The 23404-nt window shown below is 45.2% G+C and overlaps 7 protein-coding genes across 12 annotated transcripts; 4 read left to right on the forward strand and 3 right to left on the reverse strand.

Annotated features, from left to right (window-relative positions):
* Positions 1 to 5: 5 nt before the first annotated feature.
* LOC105701874 (tRNA-dihydrouridine(20a/20b) synthase [NAD(P)+]-like) lies at positions 6 to 1697 on the reverse strand. Of its 3 annotated transcripts, XM_012429003.2 has the most exons (4): positions 1132 to 1697; positions 865 to 1062; positions 707 to 797; positions 6 to 625 (listed from the first exon to the last, which is right to left on the reverse strand). In XM_012429003.2, exons 1-4 carry the CDS (start codon positions 1269 to 1271, stop codon positions 17 to 19), a joined length of 1038 nt encoding a protein of 345 aa, XP_012284426.1. In that variant the 5' UTR covers positions 1272 to 1697; the 3' UTR covers positions 6 to 16. The 3 variants fall into 3 exon arrangements, with proteins under 3 accessions (XP_012284426.1, XP_012284425.1, XP_012284427.1); XM_012429002.2 differs by having other exon boundaries at positions 6 to 797; XM_012429004.2 differs by having other exon boundaries at positions 6 to 797; positions 865 to 1088.
* Positions 1698 to 2177: 480 nt separating this feature from the next.
* Positions 2178 to 5323, forward strand: LOC105701875 (high mobility group protein HMGI-C). Of its 2 annotated transcripts, none has more exons than XM_012429006.1 (3): positions 2178 to 2537; positions 3897 to 4125; positions 4224 to 5323. In XM_012429006.1, exons 2-3 carry the CDS (start codon positions 3910 to 3912, stop codon positions 4341 to 4343), a joined length of 336 nt encoding a protein of 111 aa, XP_012284429.1. In that variant the 5' UTR covers positions 2178 to 2537; positions 3897 to 3909; the 3' UTR covers positions 4344 to 5323. The 2 variants fall into 2 exon arrangements, with proteins under 2 accessions (XP_012284429.1, XP_012284428.1); XM_012429005.2 differs by having other exon boundaries at positions 2180 to 2639.
* A 717-nt stretch (positions 5324 to 6040) lies between these two features.
* LOC105701755 (ubiquitin carboxyl-terminal hydrolase 14) lies at positions 6041 to 8719 on the forward strand. The gene is made up of 6 exons (XM_012428780.2): positions 6041 to 6219; positions 6466 to 6644; positions 6754 to 7218; positions 7353 to 7619; positions 7792 to 8080; positions 8155 to 8719. The coding sequence occupies exons 1-6, from the start codon at positions 6204 to 6206 to the stop codon at positions 8409 to 8411; spliced, it is 1473 nt and encodes a 490-aa protein (XP_012284203.1). The 5' UTR covers positions 6041 to 6203; the 3' UTR covers positions 8412 to 8719.
* Positions 8720 to 8868: 149 nt separating this feature from the next.
* LOC105701757 (uncharacterized protein C3orf18) lies at positions 8869 to 11886 on the reverse strand. Of its 2 annotated transcripts, none has more exons than XM_012428784.2 (4): positions 11149 to 11886; positions 10749 to 11073; positions 10401 to 10544; positions 8869 to 10330 (listed from the first exon to the last, which is right to left on the reverse strand). In XM_012428784.2, exons 2-4 carry the CDS (start codon positions 11064 to 11066, stop codon positions 10277 to 10279), a joined length of 516 nt encoding a protein of 171 aa, XP_012284207.1. In that variant the 5' UTR covers positions 11067 to 11073; positions 11149 to 11886; the 3' UTR covers positions 8869 to 10276. The 2 variants fall into 2 exon arrangements, with proteins under 2 accessions (XP_012284207.1, XP_023288112.1); XM_023432344.1 differs by having other exon boundaries at positions 8869 to 10347.
* Positions 11887 to 12680: 794 nt separating this feature from the next.
* On the reverse strand, positions 12681 to 15909 carry LOC105701756 (vacuolar protein sorting-associated protein 26B-like). 2 transcript variants are annotated; one of them, XM_012428781.1, is made up of 7 exons: positions 15820 to 15909; positions 15425 to 15716; positions 15177 to 15320; positions 14700 to 15094; positions 14490 to 14596; positions 13970 to 14181; positions 13626 to 13886 (listed from the first exon to the last, which is right to left on the reverse strand). In XM_012428781.1, exons 2-7 carry the CDS (start codon positions 15425 to 15427, stop codon positions 13626 to 13628), a joined length of 1122 nt encoding a protein of 373 aa, XP_012284204.1. In that variant the 5' UTR covers positions 15428 to 15716; positions 15820 to 15909. The 2 variants fall into 2 exon arrangements, with proteins under 2 accessions (XP_012284206.1, XP_012284204.1); XM_012428783.2 differs by lacking the exon at positions 15820 to 15909 and having other exon boundaries at positions 12681 to 13886; positions 15425 to 15813.
* Positions 15910 to 16189: 280 nt separating this feature from the next.
* On the forward strand, positions 16190 to 18841 carry LOC105701754 (pre-mRNA-splicing factor SLU7). The gene is made up of 6 exons (XM_012428779.2): positions 16190 to 16282; positions 16469 to 16995; positions 17082 to 17405; positions 17476 to 17773; positions 17859 to 18027; positions 18139 to 18841. The coding sequence occupies exons 2-6, from the start codon at positions 16496 to 16498 to the stop codon at positions 18573 to 18575; spliced, it is 1728 nt and encodes a 575-aa protein (XP_012284202.1). The 5' UTR covers positions 16190 to 16282; positions 16469 to 16495; the 3' UTR covers positions 18576 to 18841.
* Positions 18842 to 19278: 437 nt separating this feature from the next.
* LOC105701752 (ubiquitin carboxyl-terminal hydrolase 31) lies at positions 19279 to 22835 on the forward strand. Its single transcript, XM_012428778.2, has 3 exons — positions 19279 to 20447; positions 20824 to 21197; positions 21272 to 22835. Exons 1-3 carry the CDS (start codon positions 19551 to 19553, stop codon positions 22713 to 22715), a joined length of 2715 nt encoding a protein of 904 aa, XP_012284201.1. The 5' UTR covers positions 19279 to 19550; the 3' UTR covers positions 22716 to 22835.
* Positions 22836 to 23404: the final 569 nt, after the last annotated feature.

Here is a 23404-nt window from a genome sequence, read left to right on the forward strand (position 1 = left end):
AAAAGTAGTCTACCGATCATTGTTCAAGAAATATATTTCCTAAGATGTCATCAGGATACTGAATCTCTTTAATGTCATGTGTAGAATTAAAGACCTTTTTGATCAAGGAAGGATTGTAATGACACGTGGTTGGTTCAAGTGAATTATCACAGATAGTTGGCCTCAAGCCATAATACTTGTCCAGGAATTCTAAAACCGATGTTCTGTCTTGTAAATTGTTAAATATCCTTCTCTCTGCTTTTGGAAGAATCTTTTCCAACATAAATACAAGATGATGATGCATACATAGAAAAGGAGTGGGTATATTTGATGTAATATTTAGCCAGTCCTGAACGCAACTCATGGGAGTAGTCGAGTAGCCAGAGAACATTGCAGGATTTGTTAAAATTCCATTGGCTGCCATTATCCCTTCGCAATTAGATTCTTGATATAACATTTCAGCCTCTTCCAGGGTTTTGACATTGCCATTGGCAATCAGTGGTAGTTGCACGCAATCTCTAACCATCTTTAAACCATTTAAATCGATCGGTTCATTGCGCATCTGGGGTGTTCGTGCATGTACCGTCAAGAAAGATGCGCCAGCCTTTTCCAGAATGCGACAAAATTCAATCGTCTTACGAATATCCTTTAACAATCGAATCTTGACAGAAACTGTAAATGGCACTGGTATACGATTTCTTATTTGAGTTACCAATTCTTTAACTACCTGAGGTCGATGTAATAAATCTACACCGTACCCGTCCTTGATGGCCCAACGCTGTGGACAACCACAGTTCAAATCTACTCCGTTACTGTATCTACGAACAAAACGACACGAATTTATATTTTACCAAAAGTTAATCGATGTGAAAGTTGAACACGTACGGTGCAATCATTTCTGCAGCGCAAACAAAGTCTTCTACGCATTTTGCTGCAAATTGTACGATTAATGGATCGTCGGCTTTATTTATCACAAAGTCGTTATTACGAGCTTCGGCGGATTGCACGAAGGAATCCGCCATTATCATGGGGGTAAAACAGATGTCGCAATCATAGCGTCTCACCAACGTTCGAAATTGCAATCTGTGAAAAAATTTTTTAAACCCATTCTGAGAACGTAAGTTAACGTCTGTCATTTGCTTGTCCACCTACTTGCTATATCTGACCATTGGTGCGCAAATTTTAGTCATCTTCCTTTCTTTCAAAATTTCCATTATATCGGCCGGCATGTTTGCTGGATTATCGATTAATTTTTTTATGTAATTACAAGTAAAGTAGTACCATTTTACCATGGGATTGAAATTCAGCACGAATACGCAAGTTTTAGGTTAACTCGCGTGGGGCGTCAAATTGACGTAAGCGAATGAGATCGAAGGGAAACGGTTGGTACGATTGGTCATTTCCCCTGGATCGCAAAACGCGCAAACGAAATGGTCGTTAGGTTCCCGAGATTGCGGAGCGAGGCTATCTTGGTACCGCTGCACCCCAGCCCGCCCCTGTCCCGCATAGTTATTCGAGCGTTGGTAATAACGTATCTTTAAGCGGATATTGAACGAACGTTCGATAAATTAGCGATATTAATAAGAGGAACGTCAGGAAAACGCCCTCATCGATTAAAATAGCTCGTCCGAACCCTTGGGATCCTGGATCCTCGATGGCGCTAATTCTCCCCGAAATCTCCGCGCGCGGTCGAAGCCTCGGTTCGTCAGAGGAAAGAATACGAAAGAAAGATAAGTTGGAATTAGCGAGGCGACCACGGGCCGCTCCGCGTGTCAATGCAAGGACGTTGGTTCCGACCGCCGCGTTCGTCGACCCTGCGAACCTGTCGACACTTATCGCCGGTGTCGGCGTTCCCTGCACGGGCCGATAACGGAACGGCGTCGAGTGCAGCGCGCGGATTGATTACCGCGTTCGGCGCGAACCGGGGTCATACCTCGCAAGATGGCGGCCACCGCGACCCGAGGAGAGAACATTTGAGACCTTCCGAGCGCAACCGGCCACGCTCGAGGGCGAGATAACGCGAAAATCCGAGCGCACGCTCTCTTCCGGTCTTCGAGAGGCCGAACCGTCTTCCAGCGTTCCTCGACGGGCTAAAAATCGCATTCAGTATTTTGGCGGGAAGCCGATTGGCGCGCAAATCGGAGGGGGCGCTCGGTTCGCGACGCGCGCTTCGAGCCGAGTCGGAGCCTGGCGGTACTAGACCAGTACCAGTCGGGCAGTCGTGGGTCGCGTCGCCTGCGTCGACGAACCCGTCCGCGCGAGTACCGCGTACTTTCCGAGGGAAACTCGCGAGACTTCCGACGATTTGGCGATCACGACCGGACGAAGAGGGAAGGAGCGCGCTCGAGCGACCGAGAGAAAGAGAGAGAGAGAGAGGAAAAGAGAGAGATCCGCCGTGTGTCGCCGCCGCGCTCTTGGAGGAGTGGGGCGGACCGAGAGAGAGAGAGAGAGGGAGCCAGCGGGCTGCGCGCGCGAGGGCGAGAAGGAAGACGAGCCCGCGACACGGAACAAGGTGTTCGGCGGTGTATGCGCACAGTCGCGCGCTAGTTCCTGTGCGAGTGAGTATCGCAGATAGTATACCGCCCAACGTCTCGGTACCCCACGCCACGACGCGCGCAACCGTAGCCGCCTTTGTCTCCTCCGCGCCACCAAAACTCGAGGTGAGTCCGTTCGGAGAAATCCGAGGCCGTCCGAGGTCGATTCGGGACTCGCGAGCCCTCGGCCGCCCCGGCAGCCCCGACGCGTGGCCATGGCGGGGCCGGCCCGGCCGGCGTCGCGGAGCAGCTTTTGAAAATGGCGGGCCCTCGGCTCTCGTCGCGACGGCGACGGCATCGGCGACGGCATCGGCGACCCCCGCTCGGGCCGACCCCGACCGACGCCGAGTGCCGAGAGAGAATCGGACGCGCGACTCTCCGTCGGTTCTCGGCCTCGATGGCCGGCGGCGACGCGACGCTGGGACGCCGAGGAGGATTGAGCGTCCGGCGCCATTTTCGAACGCGCTCGGCCAGGGGACCGCCCGTTTCGAAAATCGATACCGGCGCGCGGGCCCTTCCACCTGCCGATTCGCGCCTCGTAACCGCTCTCTCCCTCCCGCGCGATTCCGATCCCCTGAGCTGACCGGTGCGCGCGCAGGAGTCGGGTCTGTTCTCGATCGAGAGCCCTATATCTCGTTCCGCGTCGCGCGACGACGGTGGAACGATTCGATGTTGGACGCGTCGATCGGGAGTGATCTTCCTCAAAAATTACTGCCCTCATTTTTTTTTTCATTCTTTTTTTTTCCTCGAAACTATTGAAGCTAAGAAGCGCGAAAAAGAAACGAAAAGAACTTTTGGGCTGCTCGTGTCCAAGGGGTCGAAACTGGAATACATTTTTTCGCGCCATTTTTGACCGCGATCGAGCGCGGTTTGTTCGAATTTGATTGGTTCGCTTCGTGGTACCTCGATCGTTTCGATTTTTTTTTTTCATGACTTCCGGTCGGTCCCAATCGTTTGCTTCGAGAGTTTGGTTTACTCGGTGCTGGAGGCAGTTTCGGAAATGGAAACGTGCCGCCCTTGCTTGGCCGCCGCGGTCGAGAGCCCGGCGCCACTCGATAACAACGCGGCGGGTCGGGAAACCGAGTCCCGATGCTTTCCGAGCATTTCCGACCGCTTCCGAACTTCTCGGACCGTGGTTCGACAATGGCGGACGCGGTTTCGCGGGAAAGCGCTTTTGGTCGGATATACCTTCGTGGGGAAGATTTTTCCTACTTGTTCCGTGATCGTGAAGGAGGTCACCGCGCTCGAAATCACGGTGAAAAAAATCAAATTTTTTTTTAACGAAATCGCGGAAAGACGGTCGTGAATTATAGGGCTTGTTAAAAACGAGGTGTTCCGCAACTTTCTGACTTTTTTTGCAAGTTTTTTTTAACTTAATTACAGTCAAAGGCAGACCATGTCGGATGACAATTCATCTGTGGTCGATGACCAGAAGAGAAAGAGAGGACGACCACCAAAGGTAGATAAAGGCAAGGAGTCAAAAAAAAGAGGCAGGCCTTCGACGGACAAGAACAATGTTCCTCGAGCGAATAAATCCGACAACGAGGACGATGGACCACCTGAACCCGTAAAACGAGGTCGAGGGCGACCAAAAGGATCCATGAAAAAAAGTGTAAGTAGGAACTTTATCCTCCTTTCTTTTCGATTTATGATGGTTGTTTATCGTCGCATGGATTAAAGGACCGATGTTGCTATCTCTTGCTTTGTTAGGCACCTGCAAAAAATCCTCCGAGTCGTGGTCGTGGACGGCCAAAGAAAATAGAAGAAAAAGTTGAAAGCCCAGTGACGGATGAAGAGGAGCAAGAGGAGGAGGAGGACGAAGACAACTGAAGGAAATAAACATTTTTAATTCAGATTTACTTTCAATGGTCTCGAAAGCCAATTTGACTTTTGATTTTTTTATTTTGTTGATTTGAATCAATCGATCTTTTGATTTTTTCTTTTCTTTTCTTCTCTGTCATACACATATTAATGGCAGTAAATCTAAAGAGCGAACCATTCTTGGGGAGAGTCAAAGAAACTGTAAGTCGATAAATAATCTATTTACTATCGAATCGATCGTTTATATATCTAGGGAAAAAAGTGAAAGGAAAACATAATACATGGAGAAGCTGCTATCCTTTCATTTTTGTTCTTTCATACATAAACTATTCGTTCGATAGGAAATCGTTTAAATATTGATTTCCGATTGCTTTAGTTCTCCCCACCTTCGTATAAAAATACAATTTGCGAATGGACTGTAGACCCTATATGAAAGGAGGTAAAAAAAAAAATGAAAAAAGATCAATTTGAATATCCTGTAATATCTTTGATTTTAAACATTTGTACAATATAAATTGGAGTCGCGTGCCCGAATTACCCTTCTCTACTCCTACGCGCGTTATTCGCTATGATAAATGGTAATTCTACAGTGCGCGAAAGTTAGAGGTTTTAAGGATTAGCGAAATTTAATATAGAATACTTGCGAAACAAAAAAAAATACTGAAAATTACACAACTTAAACACTGGGAAAAGTGTACACCGATGTCCTGTTTTTGAAACATGCATACATTGTGTGAATGTCAAGTTTGTATGAAATAAATGAATTCACAAAAAGAAAGGAGTAACACGTTGAAATTTGTATAATTGTGTTTTTTTGTGGTTCGATTACAGGGCATAATTTACAGTCGAAATAATCTAATAAATATTCGTAAGTGTAGTACAGTCTTGCAATTCAGGAGGTATACAATGCGTTACAATTACACAATCTAGAATACCGTCATAACTATGTACGTTACTTGGAATAATATACGGTAATAAGTATACAATGATATCACTCTTACATTTTACTACTATATAAAAAAAATGAATTACAAACGTGTTCTAATTGCTTACTTAAGGCAATATTTCACTTCATGGGTGTGAAAACAGTTACATTTTCCCAGTTTTTTATCTTGTGTGTGACGTTGCATTGATTCGTGTAAAAGTGCTGTCACTAAAATAGTTGGCTATCTCGGAAAAGAGGTCCAGCAGACACTTCGATGCGAACCGGAGGAACCCTTTACGCTGACCTGTACGGAAATATTGCTTAATCTAGGAATTGCAAGTAAAGAAGTAGGTATGCAACATCAAAAGGATCGTGGACAGTATATTCGTATTTTCTTATAAAACAATATTTTAGTACTGGGGAACTTGCCAGCATCTCCTGTCTTGTTTTATTGATTAATTTATTGAATATTTTGATAGCATTGTTAATGTTCGTTTGAAATGTAATAATTACGTGAATCAAGGCATGTGTGCGTACATACATATATTCGTACTTAACCAGATAAATTTAGCAGAACAGCCTTTGGTAAATTATTTTTAAATGACCAAGCTGGACCAAGCAAAGATGGTGATATCTCGTCTCGTTCTCTTATTGGTCTATGTATTCTGACAGACATTTTTTTTTCTTCAAACATTTAGCAATCCCGCTGCGGGATTTTTCGAGGGGATAATCGTGCGGGATTTCTGGCAGCACTGTCTCCCGACTCATCTCTGTTCAACGAAAGCTTTACCATCTGAGTTGTTCATGGTTATCCGGAAACCGCGTAAAGTCTGACTTTGCAATTTAGTTCAATTTCAGCATTGCGATCAAAACGTGCCGTTCAGATCTCAAAATATACGCGGAAGTGATATTACCATTAGATAATCGAATACGCACCGTTGAAGATGCCTAAATATTCCAGTATGTATACCAAAATGTTTCTTGTCACAAAAGCCTAACCTCAAACTCGGTGAGGATTGCCTTGGATGAAATGTAATATTCAACGTCGATCTTTATAGAATATGTGGGCGCACGTTTCTTTATTTGGCAGGAAGTTTAATATTTTTTAAGTCAATTCACCAGTCATTTGAAATGTTTAGAATGATTTTTTTTCGACTTTTAAAACCAATCGTCTCTTATGTAGAGGAGTAATTATTTTTATTTCAGTTAAAGTAAAATGGGGCAAAGAGGTCTTTCCAAATGTAGAAGTTAATACAGACGAAGAGCCTATGTTGTTCAAGGCACAGCTCTTTGCGCTAACCGGAGTTCAGCCGGAAAGACAGAAGGTCATGTTGAAAGGAATGACGCTAAAGGATGACGAGTGGGGAAACATGAAGCTGAAAGATGTAAGAATATTTTTTTCTTACTTTGACCAGCCTTTTTTTCAATAGACCTTTACTTATTAAGTTCTGGTTATCATTGTGAGAAATGCGTTTACCCTTCCTTTGCCCATAGGGAGTGACTATCTTACTAATGGGATCGAAAGAAGAGGACGTTCCAACGGAGCCAGCCGAAAAGCCATTGTTTTTAGAGGATATGAATGAATCGGAATTAGCAACTGCTTTAAATGTACCAGCTGGTTTAACAAACTTAGGAAATACATGTTACTTGAATGCAACGGTGCAATGTTTAAAAACTGTGCCAGAATTGCGAGATGCACTTAAGAATTTTTCTGGAGGACTTGCTGCATCCAGTAGCGTATCTTATGTCCCAGCTCAGAGCGTAACGGCTGCATTGCGGGATTTGTACGAAGGCATGGATAAAGGATCCTCATTGCCCCCTGTGGTACTCGTACAGATGATGCATCTCGCATTTCCAAGATTTGCAGAGAAATCGGAGCACGGTGATTTCCAACAGCAGGATGCTGCCGAATTTTGGAACGAGTTGATCAAAATGTTGCAGGAGAAATTGCCAGCAAAGGTAACCAAAATATGGAAAGTAGACGTAGAATTTCCTGTTGGTTGGACTACCAAGAGTTACGGTTAATGCAGAATAACTAAAGAATTCTTGGTTCAACTAATAGTTATTTAAAAATAAAATTGTTTTATGCCCAGGAAAGTCCTGTGAATACAGACAGTCCACAGTTATTTAAACCACGTTCCCTGATCGAGCAGTACTTTGGAGGTATGTTCAGTATCGAACTAAAGTGTACGGAAGCAGAAGACGAACCAACGACTTTCAAGACGGAGGAATTCTTACAGTTAAGCTGTTACATTACAATGGATGTCAGATACATGCACTCTGGTATTAGGAGCAAAATGCAAGAACAGATTACTAAGAAGTCCCCGACACTCGGCAGAGACGCCATTTACACAAAAACGGTATCCAAAAACATTTGTGTTATCGATTCATTATTGAAAGAGCTTGTTGTTTTGAATGGGAAGATTTAATCAGCCGTTGAATTAACCGCAGAATCTCAGAAAGCTTACAATTTTTCACTGTTGGTATAAACATACAAAGGAAGATCTTTAATCTTGATAACGTAATTTTCAGTCAAAAATTAGTAGGCTGCCAGCCTATTTAACTATCCAGTTTGTTCGGTTTTTTTACAAAGAGAAAGAGGCGATTAACGTAAAAATTTTGAAAGACGTCAAGTTCCCCATGGAGTTCGATGCCTTTGAATTTTGCACGAGTGAGCTTCAAAGTAAGCTTACACCGATGCGAGATAGATTCAAAGAGTTAGAAGACTCCGTGGTCGGGCAGGCATCTTCCGTCAAGGATAAAGACAAGGGTGACGGCAACAAGAAACCTGTGAAAGAAGAACCTTTTTGGTTTTCGGATGGTGAGTTTTTTATCCTTAACGATTCTTGGTCCATGGTCCGGATAATCGTTGCTTTCACATAGGTTTATTTGTAGATATAGGGTCGAACAATAGTGGTTACTACACGTTACAAGCGGTTCTTACGCATAAAGGACGTTCGAGTAGCAGTGGCCACTACGTGGCTTGGGTACGACAGAAGGACGATACGTGGTTGAAATGTGACGATGACGCGGTCAATGCGGTAACCGGTGAAGAAATCTTGAAACTCAGTGGCGGGGGTGACTGGCACTGTGCATACGTATTGCTTTACGGCCCTCGAATTCTGGAAGTTCCTGTACCTGAAGCGGAGTAACTTTCCTATTGTCCGTCAGTTATTATTTAGCCGACACGGGACCCCGGCGACACGATGCTTCGAAGTGAGGAAAATAATAACGGTATAAGTGCAGTCGGCTGCATGTGATTATTATGCCAAGTTAAATCTCCGCCATTGGTACTATTTAAACAGCATTGGGGCGTGTTGAATACGGCCAGTGATCTCTCTTACTAGGTACACTTTGGTAAGATTAGACTTTTTCAACGCGATACATAGAGCAAAGGACTATTTGTTACTGCGAAACTTCTATGTGTTCTTTTATAATATTAAAGTAACAATTATTTAAATTCCTCGAGTGTTCTTGCCTTGCCTGCTGTCCATTCTCGAGTAGTGGTCTATCGAACGAATGAGGGTCTTCATACAAAAGGTGTACGTGTCTTCTGTACCGATCAAACTGGTCTCAGGTAAGAAAAAAAGAAACGCATAATTTATGGGGTTTTCCAAGTAGAGTTTATTACCTTCATAGATAATCCATTTACGAGATTATTAATTAATGTCGCAAACGCCCTAAGGGGTTCTTAACTACGAGTTAAAAACAACCCTGATTGTACATTGCAGCTTAAGTAGTTTTTAAACAATGCACTGCGTATGTGCTTATGTAAATGGACAAACTTACATATGCACATATGTAAGCACGTGAATATATGTATAGATATTTAATTATATATATAAAAGGCGCTAATTAACGTTAGATACGCAGAGAATCACGCAACATCCACAGAATAAAGCATAGGCAATACTCGTTGATAAAGTCATTAGCGCATTTTCTTCGAAGCTAAGTACATTGTACAATCATGTTGGTCATCCGCAAAATGTGAATTTTATCTTTTTCATTAGCTCCATTCGTCTTTACCTTGTTAACAATGCCTGTGCATAATTTTGTGGATATTTAATGTTGGTCTGCTCGTCTCTGTTTAACGATACTCTAATATTCAATTGATTACTAATGAATTCGATGTTTTTTTTACTTTTTCTTTTTTAACGAGCAGTCTTCACTGCCACCGAAGGGCATACGTTAAATGGATGTATTCCTCACAGGCCTCATCGTGAACAAACTTTTTATATTTAATCATTAAGTCGCGTATAATCGCAGTTTAAAATTTCACTTCTATAATTAGCCATGCAGCCACGATCGACTTGTAATACTGACGTTTAAATTAATAAGTAATTATCAACGCAACGATTAGTTGAAAGGGGATTGACTCGAAATCTATGAACTACTAGGTATATCAGGGAGTCGATTCTAATACTGAGAGGAAATGAAATATATGACTTGATTGAATTGTTGAATACGGTAAGCATGTAGCCACTGTGTGAACGAATAGTGCTAACAGCCTTTGATAAAAAATCTGATGTGCTTGTCCACGAGGTAACAGATATTTTCTCAATAATGGATTAGTTTTCTGTGGAAAAATGCCTGCAGTTCTACAACTACGAGTACCGATAATACTGTATAAATTGAATCGCGTTTACTGACGTTACATCTGTGATAACAAGATGTTTGATGTCCTAAGTAACTCGGCCCTACTGAAATATAAACTATTAGTCAACTACGTACTGCACACCAAAGGGAGTACAAAAATGTTGAATTTAAGTACTTGAATTTGACTAGACCTTAAAGTAAATCGACGATATGCAAGTGAAAGTTAACGGCGAGAACATTTGATTAACTTTGACATTTGACCATTGCCTTTCCTGACCTTAGAAATGGAAGCTGAGATCTGATCGTTGCGAAAATAGCGACATCCTTTAAGTACTGTAAAACATGGAACGCTGCTCTTCATAGATTCAGACTTCTTTGGGTAAGTAAATGCAAATATTCCTGTCAATGTGTTACTTCACCGTCAATGTCCGCCAAAGAGCTCGGAGTTTTCTTCAGTGTCCATAGACCGGTAGCCCTGTCATAAAGTTAAGTCTTTGTTACTTCTTATGTAGCCTCGTGTACCGACGTTGAATACCGCTACGTACGCGTCTTTGGCAACTGCTGAAGCCTTCGTCCAGGAGTTCGGTCTCCCAATCGTCTTCGCCTTCTTCACCGGGGTCAAAGTTGTATAAAGGCATCAACCGGTGCCTCAGGCGTTCCAATTTCCTCTTCCGCGATATGATAAGTACCTACACAAATCGGTTACACCTTTCAACAGGATCTGAATGACTTTGTAGCACAGCAAGAATAAATAGTTTTTGAGAATGCATCACACGATACTAGTCATTAAACAAAATGTGCTGTATTTCCAATGGCAATGATAATGCATCGCATCCATACCATCGATCATAGGGGTATAAAAGTCCATATATAGTAATAGATAGTAACCATACCACTGCAGACAGTATAACCACGAAGATCATGACACCCAATGGTACGAAAATGTATTCTACTCCTTCCGGAGGTCCAAACTCATCTAAAGGATCTATGGTGGTTGTTGTCGTGCAAAGCGTACTCTTAGTTGTGTCGACTGGCAGCACTTGTGCCGTCGTTTTGGAATCATTCCACAGTTGCTGAGTAGACCGATTGCTTTCCGAAAAATCTGAGAACGTTTCTGTGGTTCCGGTGAATAATATTTTAACCAGGTCTGTCGAGACGCTTGCCACTTTGCTTGGTATCGTGGTCACAACACTGGTTGTGTTATTCTTCATGGTGATGCTTAAAAGATAAAACAAAGTAGTGATGTCAAATGGATACATATATGTGCAAATAACCATAAATAATTAAACTCACCTAAAGGACTAAAGCTTGATCATTAATTTTCTCAAGCCTTTGGTTCCTTTACTTTAAAGACATACTTATTTTTTTATGAATCGTGACCATAGTTTCTTATAATTTACATTTTTCAAGCACGTAAGTCAATCGGGAGAACTCGTTTGAAAATTTCTATACATGACATGTCTTGTCAAGTATTCATTTACTGACCCATTTAAAGTAAATCGACGGTCAACGTAAACATGCACGTCATTAGGTATGATTTATTTCTCAATAATACCGTCAATGAGAGATATGCCAAAAATGAGTATCATTTCTTCGGAACAGCCTCTAATGAATCCATCCATAAATAGATGAACTATCTGGTTAAATATCAACATCGGCTGAGAATATTTTGCAACCAATTGACTCTTTCAGTATCGAAGGCGCCTGTGCCATCGAATCAAATTTGTAGAAATTACATGGCAAGGCAAAAGTGACTCGGTATGACTTTTATCAATTTCGCAAGCGAGCATTGAAACGAGTTGAATCGATGTCACATTCAAAAAGGGAAAATCCATCCGGAATTAGACTTGACTGCCATTGCACTGGACGCATTGGTGCCAGATGTATTTTTTTGAGAGATTTAACAGCATCATGTTGACTTATCGACTCTACGTCGAAGAGAAATGCTCATTAACTTCCGAGCAGTTCGATTTAATTTCTAAGGAATCACAAAAACCGACTTTGACACAACCCGACGCAACGATGCCGCACGTAACACACTGTCTACCTTTAAACAAAAGTTTTCTAGATGGGTTATTCTTTTCATTGTTTTATGCCGTTTTTAAACGGACGACATTGGTTCATAAATCCCGTTTATACCAGACAGATGTCTGGTATAAACGGGATTGATTCATCCATTGAGCGGCAACCTCCTCGTGGTGGGCCTGGGGAATCGATGGTTCGACTTGCACGGAAGCGCAAGAGAAACATCGATTCGCGAATGGCTGCTCGGGTAACCAATTTTGAAATTTATTAATCAACTATGTATTAGACATTTTTGACGTATGATCGTCAGGTGTACCTAACCGTTTGAAATTTTATAACGTGTGTATAAAGACCCTAAAAAAGCTGATGTGAAGCTGACTTACGAAACCAGAGGGCAGTACAGGATGCGATCACGCGACCGTGAGCATTCTCCCGACTCATCTCTGGCTCTTCATAAAAATGGTTAGCACGTCTATGCCAATCCATGAAGTCTGTCAATGCACGACCACAGTAAATATTGAGGTTTCAATCAGAAGTGAGGAAGAGCAGGAAATTGAATTTTAAAGGCACTGATAACTCAGGAGTCGTGAAAGTATCTCGCTCTCAATCATTATAATGCATTTCTCGATAAAATTTTTTACAATCGGATCTTGGTAACATAGAATATTACAAAATGATAGTACTCTTTCTTTCATAGCAGTCCTGTTTCCACCGGCACGGCATGTATGTATGTATGTACATGCCTCGATGGAATATTTAATTAACATACTACTACTTATTACAATCGTATATANCAATATTTATGAAACACTCTAATTCGACGCGAGTCCATTAGAGAGAGACCGTTCGGATTTTCACGTATACATTTTTTCAGAGGGCACCGGACTGGTGATCTCATATATGTATGTATGTATGTATAAAGAAAAGAAGGTATAATCAAAGTGAGCATAAAAAACGTTCCGCAAGCCCCCTGAAAAATCGTTCGATACTCGATCACCAAGTTTGTTGCACTAGATAATTCTCGCTGCACCTCGTTCACGTTCTTGATGCATTCCTTGCAAATAGAATGCGCAAGGATGTATCGACAACCTATTCAGACGTACATGAAAGGATGGTTCCATCGATATAACTTAGGCTAAACGGTAGTATGCTTTGTATTCGCGTGACGCTTTCGTTATACAGATCGAGGAACCGATGAACTAAAACTACGAAGCTTCGCGTTCCCATTTATATAAATCTTTGCCCTGCTGTGCCTGCAAATCTTAATCCTAGTATAAGAAGGCATAATCAGCTATGTGGCTTAGTAAATGTACACCGTGGTGGGGTGCGGTACAACGTAAGCGCTCGATAAATTCCTGCCAACTCTTTCAACGACACGCCGTGTTCTCCCAGCGATCAGGGGCACACCTTTTTCGGTACGAAGGAAACGCATCCTTTCACGTGCGTCTATTGATTGCGGTAGCGATAATAAATATCTTCCAAGACCATCCGAACGAATTAAGGCGATCCCTCTTGCTCGTAGTCCAGCTCTCTCCATCTTCGACCCACCTTACGATACGAATATTTACAATTTTTTTTTTTCATTCCACAAACCGGGCAGCTCCATTTTTAACCAAGGGACGTTGCAGCGAGTCCTTTCCGTGACGATTCGCTCTCCGTGCATCTCCTTTGACTTGGCTCGACTCTTCCAGCGATCTTTGGATTGAAACCAACTTCTGGGGCCAACTCGGCAGACGTTCCATGGCTCAGTTACTCTCTGGACTAGCTTCCTGTTCTCCGGCACCGTCACCTTCTTCGCGGGTCATACCCTCTATTGGTGCGGGCTGGTCTTCCGCACCTGGGACCGTCGACTGCGACTCTCCGGTACTGGAAACTACCGAAGGAGGCCCGTTCTGAGCTGCGCCCTGAGGAAACCCCGTTTCTGCCGAGACCAGATGAGAAGGCATGTGTGGCGAGGCGGTCTGCGACTTCCTACTCTTTTCTCCTTTCCTCCAAAGCGTGATTTCCTGATAATTAACGGTTTCGATCAACGTATCTTCGTAGCTTTTGATACAAAATCGTCGTGCGTATAGATTTTAATCTACCGTACCTGTTGTTTGAAATAACGCCGATCCTCTTCATCCATGAGAACTAAATTTAGGTAGTACTTGACACTAAATTTCTTGTTAATATCGCGCATTGTCGGCGCCAGATCATAACCTGCTAAAAACACTCTGATTGGGATGGATTCTCCTCTCACCGGTGCACCATCCATTATTTCATACTTTGCAATAGTCGCGTTTTCTGTAAAAGTGTGCGGTCCTGCAAAAATGTATTCTACTTATTACCATAGTACCACCAGTCACGAGACGCAGGCACGATGTCTCAAAAATAAAAAACGTCTCTCTCAACATTTCGGGTAAATGGAAAAATTATAATAAAAACTACTCTCTACTGCAATACGGTGCTCATGAAATTGACATTTTGTCAATATTTGGTGTAATAGAAATAGCAGAATTAAGTATGATTACGATAGATATCCAAACAATCCGAGAAAAATTCCATCCAAAAGACCATATCCTCTTAAAATGTCGATTTAATGAGTATGAAACAATTATTGTATACCATACCAGAACCAGTTATCTCTCTCTTGATAATGGCTATTTCCATGTGTTTGATCTTTATTCTGACAAGTAGAAAGTAAATTTTACCCACTATAACATCCTTTAAGTGGTACCTGAGACAGAAAGCCACAGATTTTTAGCAAGCATTGCCAATTAACGATATCATTAATAAACTACAAAGTTTACGTAAAAATATGTAGACGTGCAGGGACTCACTTGCTTTTATTATACTCAAATTCGATATGCAAGCAGTCTTCGATACCAACTTCCATTTTTATGGGATTATTCATGTCTGGATAGGAACTAAGAGTATGTACAACGAGTTCAAGCTCCTTTACTATATCACTGAGTCGTCGAACGATGGTTACTCTGAGAAAATATCTCAGCCGGACGTTTGATCCGGTATAACTCTCAAATGGCTTTTCCACATTAGCGAATTCAAATGGATAGACGGTATTGTGCGTCAGCTCACCTGGCCTGGCTAGTTCTTTTACTAAACTGGTAAAATCATAATGATTGCTTTTGTCATAGTAAAGCTCAATTTGTCCAATGAATTCAACTTTGACACCCTGATGCTCCAGTTTTCCTGCCTTCCTCAAACTAATATGAATCTACGGAAATGAAATGTTTTTAAAACGAACATCATACTCATGAAACATAAAATATTAGAATACAATAGGTTAGTAATTATACCTTTCCAGACACAGTTTCCCCATCGTAATACAACAAGTATCGTTCCTTCTTCCCAACCTCAGACTTGATATCTGCCTTTTTCCTATTTTCTTCGTCGTCTAAAGTAATTTGTATGTCAGCAGATTGGCCAAACCCGAAGAAACTCTGAAAAGATTACTAGAGATGGTATCGCCACTGTTCCACTGCTATGTTCGATTATTTAAAGGGCAAAAAACTGAACGAAGTCTAAAAGGAAGAATGATACATACCATGTTTCCAAGAAGGAGTCAACGTATCGAAAGACCAAAAAATCTCGGAAAGAGTGTGGGATGTTTGCACGATCAGAAAACGGACTCAATAAAAACTAATCCAAGGCATCATTGTCACGCAGAGAAAATAAAAGTCGCGTTACTTTTAATCCGTTTCCTCCGAAAAGTCACAAGTTACCAATATGGTGGCACCCTGCTCTCCACAGGTTTCCCATTCGCCGACAAATCCGAGGATACCCCGAAGGTGACACGACGTGGATCGTGGTGGAGTGATGCGGGACGATAGGATTTTCTAAAAGATCGCAAAGGTCGTTAAGAAAGAGAAGCGGCGTTGCCTCGAAATCTCACATCGAGTACGCAAAGCACCGCTAACGGGCCGATGAGCGCATACTAACGTCGAATCGAGTCAACTTGACTCAAATTTGGGGACCTTTCAACGTCTTTACGCCCCTTGAATGCAGGTGTGTTCGCGAACGAGAAGACGGTGCTGCCCTTGTGCGGCCTCCTTCGCAACTTGCATGGAACTTGACAGTTCATGGTCGTTTTCTCTGATTGAGTTACGGCAAAATGTGTTTTTCTTAAAGGTAAGACTTTTTTCCTTAATCGATCAGCCGGTCACAGCTTTCATCTTCCTTTACAAAGAACATCATTTCCGAATTTCGTTCCCGAGGAGGGGCGCGCTATTTTATGGACATGACGAAAATTACTATGAGTACGGAAGCAATTTTACTCCAGAAGAACGACTTCTTAGAGTACGTAAGTTCATGGATCGTCGAGACCAGCAACATCACATGCAGTAATTTTCTCCGATGCTTACGTGCGATGTCAGTTTGGACGTTCAATTGTAATTTTTCACAAGTAAGTTGTAATTATCTCCCGTAAGACCCCCTCTGTGTGTAATAAGTGAGAATGTTGCGTACACGCGTTAATCCGTTAAAGTACAGCAATGGCTCTGTTCTGTCCGTAATGGCACGCTTAACCTAAAATTTGTAAACAAATGTCCTATCATAAGGACCTTCAATGGTAAGAATGTTCTTTTTACAGAATTATAAGAATTGAGGATCCATCGAGATGGCGAATCCTTTAACCAACGTTCCTGTATCTGAGATTCTTAAGAATAAAAGCACATTTGAGGATGAACCTAGGAAAAAGAGTAGAGAGGATTGGCGAAAAGCTAAGGAATTGGAAGAAGCACGGAAAGCCGGTACCGCTCCAGCAGCTGTAGACGAGGAAGGGAAGGATATCAATCCGCATATACCGCAGTACATCAGTGCAACCCCATGGTACTTTGGGGCACAGGGCCCTACGTTAAAGCATCAGAGGCCGCAACCGGAAAAGCAGAAAAAGTTTAGTGACTTAAATGAATGGTACAAGCGTGGTGTAGACACAACTCATGTAGCAATAAAATATCGCAAGGGAGCTTGCGAAAATTGTGGGGCCATGACTCATAAGAAAAAGGATTGTATGGAGAGGCCACGTAAAGTTGGAGCAAAATACACAAATTCCAACATAGCACCCGACGAGTACGTGCAGCCTGAATTATCCGTGGACTATGATGGCAAAAGAGACAGGCAAGTTGTGCTTATTTTGTGTTATCATTAATGAAAATTACGTTCCCTGTATGAATGAAAATTATAATTAATCCTTATTTTTACAGATGGGCTGGGTATGATCCAGCGGAACACAGAGCAATCGTCGAGGAGTATCAGAAAATTGAGGAGGCTAAACGCCAAATGAGAGCAGATAAACTTAATGCTGAAGAAAACGACGAGCAAGATTCTGATAAAGATGAAGACAAGTACGTCGATGAGGTTGACATGCCAGGAACAAAAGTCGATTCCAAACAACGAATCACTGTCAGGAATTTGCGGATTAGAGAAGACACAGCTAAATATTTACGCAACTTGGATCCAAATTCAGCTTATTATGATCCGAAGACGAGGTCCATGAGAGATAACCCTTACGCAGGAACAGAACGAGAGTATGTAATTTCTTCAATGTAAGATTAAAAATGTGATTCCAGCATCCACAATAATTATTTAATGTTGTAGGGTAGACTATAAAGGAGAAAATTTTGTTCGGTTTTCGGGTGATACTCAACAACATGCAACGGCACAATTGTTTGCTTGGGAAGCTCATGAAAAGGGAGTAGATGTTCACTTACTTGCAGAACCAACCAAACTCGAGTTATTAAAACAAGAGTATGATAAGAAACGAGATGAATTGAAGGAGAAAGCACGTGATAGTGTAATTAATCGATACGGTGGAGAAAAGCACCTCGACGCACCTCCAACTTCTCTATTATTAGCTCAAACTGAACAATATGTGGAATATTCCAGATATGGCAAGGTTATAATTTTATTTAAAGTAATGTTTATGATTCAATTATAAGTGATTACAGAATAAGTTAATTACCTATTTTCTTTTTTTAAAGATTATTAAAGGACAAGACCGACAAATCATTCGATCCAAGTATGAGGAAGATGTTTACCCAAATAATCATACATCGGTTTGGGGTTCCTACTGGCAGAACGGCCAATGGGGCTACAAATGTTGTCATTCTTTCATAAAAAATTCATACTGTACTGGAGAAGCAGGAAAATGTATGTATATGAATATATTCCTGGCTTTGGCTAGCTTTTCGGAAATTATTCATGTTGCATTCTCTAAGATTTATATTTGATCTATATAAAATAAAAAAATGTAATTTTTAGTGCGCCCTCCGGACGATCTCCAAAAGAATCAGGGAGCAACAGCTAGTCAATCTGGAGAACAATGTCTTTTAGAAACAAATATCCCGTCCACGCGATCATCATCGAGCGATGAATCTTCTCATGATTCTTCTTCGGAATGTGAAGATATAAAATCCAAATCGCGTAAAGAGAAGAAAAGAGAAAAGAAACGAAAACAAAAGGAGAGATTGAGAAACAAGAAAAAAGTTGAGAAATCACAAAATGCAAAGCTGAAAATTGCTCTCGAAGAAGAAGAGAAGAGACAGAAGGAAGGACAACGGTTATTGCAGATGAATGAAAGAAAGCGACCATATAATAGTATGTATGAAACAAAGGAATTGACAGCTGAAGAGATTGAAGCATATCAGATGAAGCGTAAACGAGACGAAGACCCTATGGCTCACTTCCTTAAGGATTGAAAGTAAAGATACTTAAATTACACTTTATCGTATAAGGATGTGGAAAAATCAGGGGATAGTTCTTTTACCAAAAAGTGATGCGTTGAGAATTTTCCTTTTGCAGAAACTTGACTTTTATATGGTATTACGTAAGGTAGAAGTTGAAAAACGGTTGGCGAACAAAAATCTGTACATAATTAACAATATGTACTGTACATATAATAATGTGTATAATGTATTTAGGCATAACAAATAGTTTCAAATAGTAAGTTATCTATGGAGTCGAATTTCTTAGATTTAATTATAAACAAATTTATACATTATTTACATGTATGTATAGAGTGCATTATGCTATTCATGAAACTTCAACATACATCAGTTAGTGTGTCAACTTGCTGTTGTAAATTCAAAATTATGAGCCGAGCGATAACTCCGAGCGCGCGCTCGGCCTTATATAGGGTCCCCGACCCCGGCATGCGCAGTTCCTTATCACACCTTTGTATATTCCAATTTTGGAATTTCTTTATAATAACGGAATTTCATGGCTACGGAACCCTTTTTTAGGGTCTTTATACTCGGAGTAGTATAGATTTCGGAGTTTGTCGAATAGTCTCACGCGACATATCTCACATTTGAATGAAAGTAACCGATTCGCGAAAATGTACACTTTTAGAATTTTCACTAGATTCGAGTTGCAGAATCGACCCCTAGATGTCGCTACCGGTCGGGACTGCCATTACGGAATTCACAATGGCGGTTTCGCAGTGTCGCGGGTGTCCCGCAGGTTCGTGAGAGAGGCAAATGACTGCAAATGGCTGCAAATGGCCGTCGGAACGGGGCAAGGGAACGGATTACGTAGGTGCAGGTCGCCCTCGGATAGTTCTCGTGTCGTTTGCGGGGCAACTGGCGCGGTGCGTCATGTGATTTCGTCCCGGCAGGCTCGCAGGTCGCGCGATGTGAGGACGGCGTTCGGCCTCTTGGTCGTTCTCGGCGGCAATGAGTGTCGAGCGGAGCGGCACGGTGATGAAATCGGTGTCGGAGGGCGAGTTGGGCGTGGAAGAGGTTAAGGGGATCGCGGAGCCTCGAATTTCGGAGTCCTCGAGACTCAAGCGGACGTTCACGTTGCCGAGAAATCCGTTCCAGAGTGCGGCGAGGCTGTCGAGACGACGAGGCAAGTATCGAGATTCCAAGGAGGCCGTGAGTACACGTGACAATCCTAGGAACAACATGCTGCAGCAGCAGCCACAGCAGCATCGGCACCAGCTCGAGCAGAGCCCGCGGGTGACGCCGACTGTCCGAGTGCAGGAACACACCTACATGGAGCATCCCGGGAACAAGAAGGTTTTCCGCAGGCCCTCGTGGAAGAAGTTCATCGACAAGATGGTACGCCACATGTCCAATGTCGGAGCTCAGGCTCGCAAGCCCTCTCGCAGGGACGATTTGGTGTCCAGTGCCACTGACATCAGAGTTCCGCCGCCTAGACCCCCTCATGTCCCACCGGACCGAGTGCCTGGAGTGATTGGACTAAGGAACCACGGTAACACGTGTTTCATGAACGCCGTTTTGCAGTGCCTGTCCCATACGGACATTCTCGCGGAATATTTTGTGCTCGATCAGTACAAGGTAGACCTCTCAAGGAGAAACAAGCTCAACTCGAAGAAGTACGGAACAAAGGGAGAGATCACCGAGCAACTCGCCCTGTTGCTGAAGGCCATCTGGAGCTGCCAATACGACCCTGAGATGAGCACAGCCTTCAAGAGCGTCGTCGACAAGTACGGTAGTCAGTATCGAGGAAACTTGCAACACGACGCACAGGAGTTTCTGCTCTGGCTCCTCGACAAGGTGCACGAGGATCTAAACCAGGCTACCAAGAAGAAGTACAAGATCATTAAGGTACGAATTAACTTAATACCCGGAGCGGCGTTACTCGATCTAGAACAAAGACGCATAGATCATGATCGGGACTCGTGGCTGCGGGTCCGATGGAGCCGATTGCGTAATCGTTCGACTGGCTCCAGCGGCCATGGGCGCTGTTTACAAACACCGACGCCGCGATCGCCTGCAGGTGGATGCGGTTTCCGTTTTCCGGCCGAGGCCGTGACCCACATTCGCTTCGGTGTTCGAAAATGACGCATCCGTGACACGAATCGAGTCTCGAGGATAACGAGCGGGCGTCCGATCGGTTTCGTCCGTCCTCGGTCAAGAGCGAGAATCCCTCGCCTCCTCGGGAGTAGGCTCAAGGTGAACTGAGGCGATCTCTCGGTTTCAGAACTCGTTCGGCAGACCAGACGACATTGTCGCGGCGGAGACGCTGGCCAACCACGTGCGGTGCAACAACTCGTTCGTCCACGCCGTCTTCCAGGCGCAGTTCCGCTCGAGCCTGACATGCCCGCGATGCCACCGGCAGTCCAACACGTTCGACCCGTTCCTGTGCGTGTCAGTGCCGGTGCCGCAGACCCACCGGCAGGTCAGCCTCTTCGTCAACGTCCTCTACACGTCGCAGCAACCGCGGCAGGTCCGGATCGGGGTGAGCGCGAGTCAGGCGGCCAACGTGAAGGAGCTCAGGGAGATCCTAGCGAGCGACACTGGCATCGAGGAGGGCCACATGCTACTGACCGAGGTCCACGACGAGGGCTTCCACAGGTGAGAGAGGGTGAGAGCGAGACGAGGGCGTGAGAAAAGGAGGAGAGGGTAAGAGGAGGCCTGGGTGTCCGTAGGACCTTCTCCGATTGCCAGCCCCTGTCGGTCCTGACGGAGAACGACCCGCTCTACTGTATCGAGCTGCCCCAGTTGAAGGAGCCGGCGGAGCAGGCCTACGTCCTTCTGGTGTGGATCAACGTCGTGGCCAAGGGGGAGCTGCGCGAGCGCTTTGGCAGTCCGTACACGATGCAGGTCCCCCGGGAGACCTCCTACGAGGACCTGCAGAAGCTGCTGCTCAAGGAGATGCACGCCAGCCTTCGCGACGACGTGCTGACCTCCGGGCAGAGCCCGGGCCTCTTCACGATCCGGGTGGCCGACCCGGCGGCGACGCCCGTCCAAGACGAGCACCCCTGCATCGACCCCTGTGTCGAGCACCCGCTCTACACGGAGCAGATCGAGCAGGCCCTAGCCCTCTGCGCCGACGACTCGGGGCCGCCGCACGTCAAGCTCGTCCTCGAGTGGGACGAGGCGACGAAGCGCGACGTCATCCAGGACGACTCGGATCGTATCGAGGAGCACGCCAGCGTCAAGCAGCTCAAGAGCACCGCCGAACTCGGCGGGGCCGTCACCCTCGAGGAGTGCTTCGACCTCTACACCCGCGCCGAGGTCCTCGGGGCCGAGGACGCCTGGCACTGTCCCTACTGCAACCGCAAGCAGGAGGTCGTCAAGAAGCTGGGCCTCTGGTCGTTGCCCGATATCCTGGTGATCCACCTAAAGCGCTTCCGGCAGCAGTCGAAGCAGCGCTCAACCTCCAAGTTGACCGTCCTCGTCGACTTCCCGCTCTACGGGTTCGACATGACGCCGCACCTGGCGCAGGGCCACGGGGTGCAGGCCCACGGGATCCCCGCGCCCGGCTGGTCGCCCTGGAAAAAGCCGAGGGCGCAGCGCCGGCCCAGCGTGCCCAAGTACGACGAGAACGTCTACGACCTGTACGCCGTCTGCAACCACCACGGGCAGGACCTGCAGGGCGGCCACTACACGGCCTTCTGCCGCAACCCCTACGACGCCCACTGGTACCGCTTCGACGACACCAGGGTGGAGGCCGTGACCGACACGGGCCTCGTCACGAGTGCCGCCTACATGCTCTTCTACCAGCGGCGCGGCCTCGCCGGCCCGCACTCCGGCTCCTCCGCGGCCAGCTCCTCGGCCGCCTCCACCAGCTCCGCGGGTTCCGCCGGTCCCGACCACTGGGTCTCCCGCATGCCGCCCTTCCGCTTCGAGCGGGCCAACAACCGACGCACCGAGTCCCAGGAGGTCCTAGAACGGGACCGCGTCGTCGAGGAGAAGAACCTGGCCAACTTTGCCCGCGGCTGCCGCGACTACGCGACGCTGCAGCCCGGTCGGCGCACCGCTCCCGTCGAGACAGAGCACTGCTCCGACGACGAGGCTCCCTCCTCCGAGCCCGACGTCACCCTGACCCCGCGCGAGGACGAGGCCGTCGTCCACGAGTCGACGCTGTAGCGCTCGCCCGGCTCTCGAACGAGACCTCGGCGTCGCGTGGAAGCTCGAAGGTGACGAGGGTTTCGCGGTCGGGATGGGCGTCTCCGCCGGGTCAGGTGGCACAAAAATCCCGACAATAAGTAAACGTAACTCCTATCGCGAAGACGCGCCGGGTGGTACTCGGCGCGCGAACGTGGACCCGGACGCGGGGACGCGGGGCTTCGGAATTGGGTATTCCGGTCGGTCGGACGACGGATCGAGAGGAATACCCGACTGGCCGGACATCGTTAGAAACTATCGACGCCCGGTCGTGACGTTTCCATCGTCCTCGTATCACCTTCTAGTGGCCTTATCTCGTTTGCTATCGAGCGCATTCGTACATAATTTCAGCATTTTTATTACCGATTCCCGAGTCTGTATAAAAGAGAAGAAGAAGAAGGAGATAGTAATAAACAAAATAACGGAAGGATCCGGAGAAAGAAGAAAGGCCAGACGTTTTCTCGGCGAGATCCTTCTGGGTCCGGAACCGCGGTTGTTCCTCCCGTCCGCGGACGTTTCGCAGGTTTTAGACTTTTTCTTTTTTTACAAAACAACCGTAATCGTAATCGTCGCTAGAGGTTAGATCGCTAGAACCTTCGGGCCTACTCGGAGATGAGGTAGAAGGGCCGCGCGTCGACGCGAGGGTGTCGCTTTACCGAGACGTCCGCGAC

Source organism: Orussus abietinus, unplaced genomic scaffold (genome assembly GCF_000612105.2).
Source record: "Orussus abietinus isolate OABI.00-Male unplaced genomic scaffold, Oabi_2.0 scaffold24, whole genome shotgun sequence".
NCBI lineage: Eukaryota > Metazoa > Arthropoda > Insecta > Hymenoptera > Orussidae > Orussus > Orussus abietinus.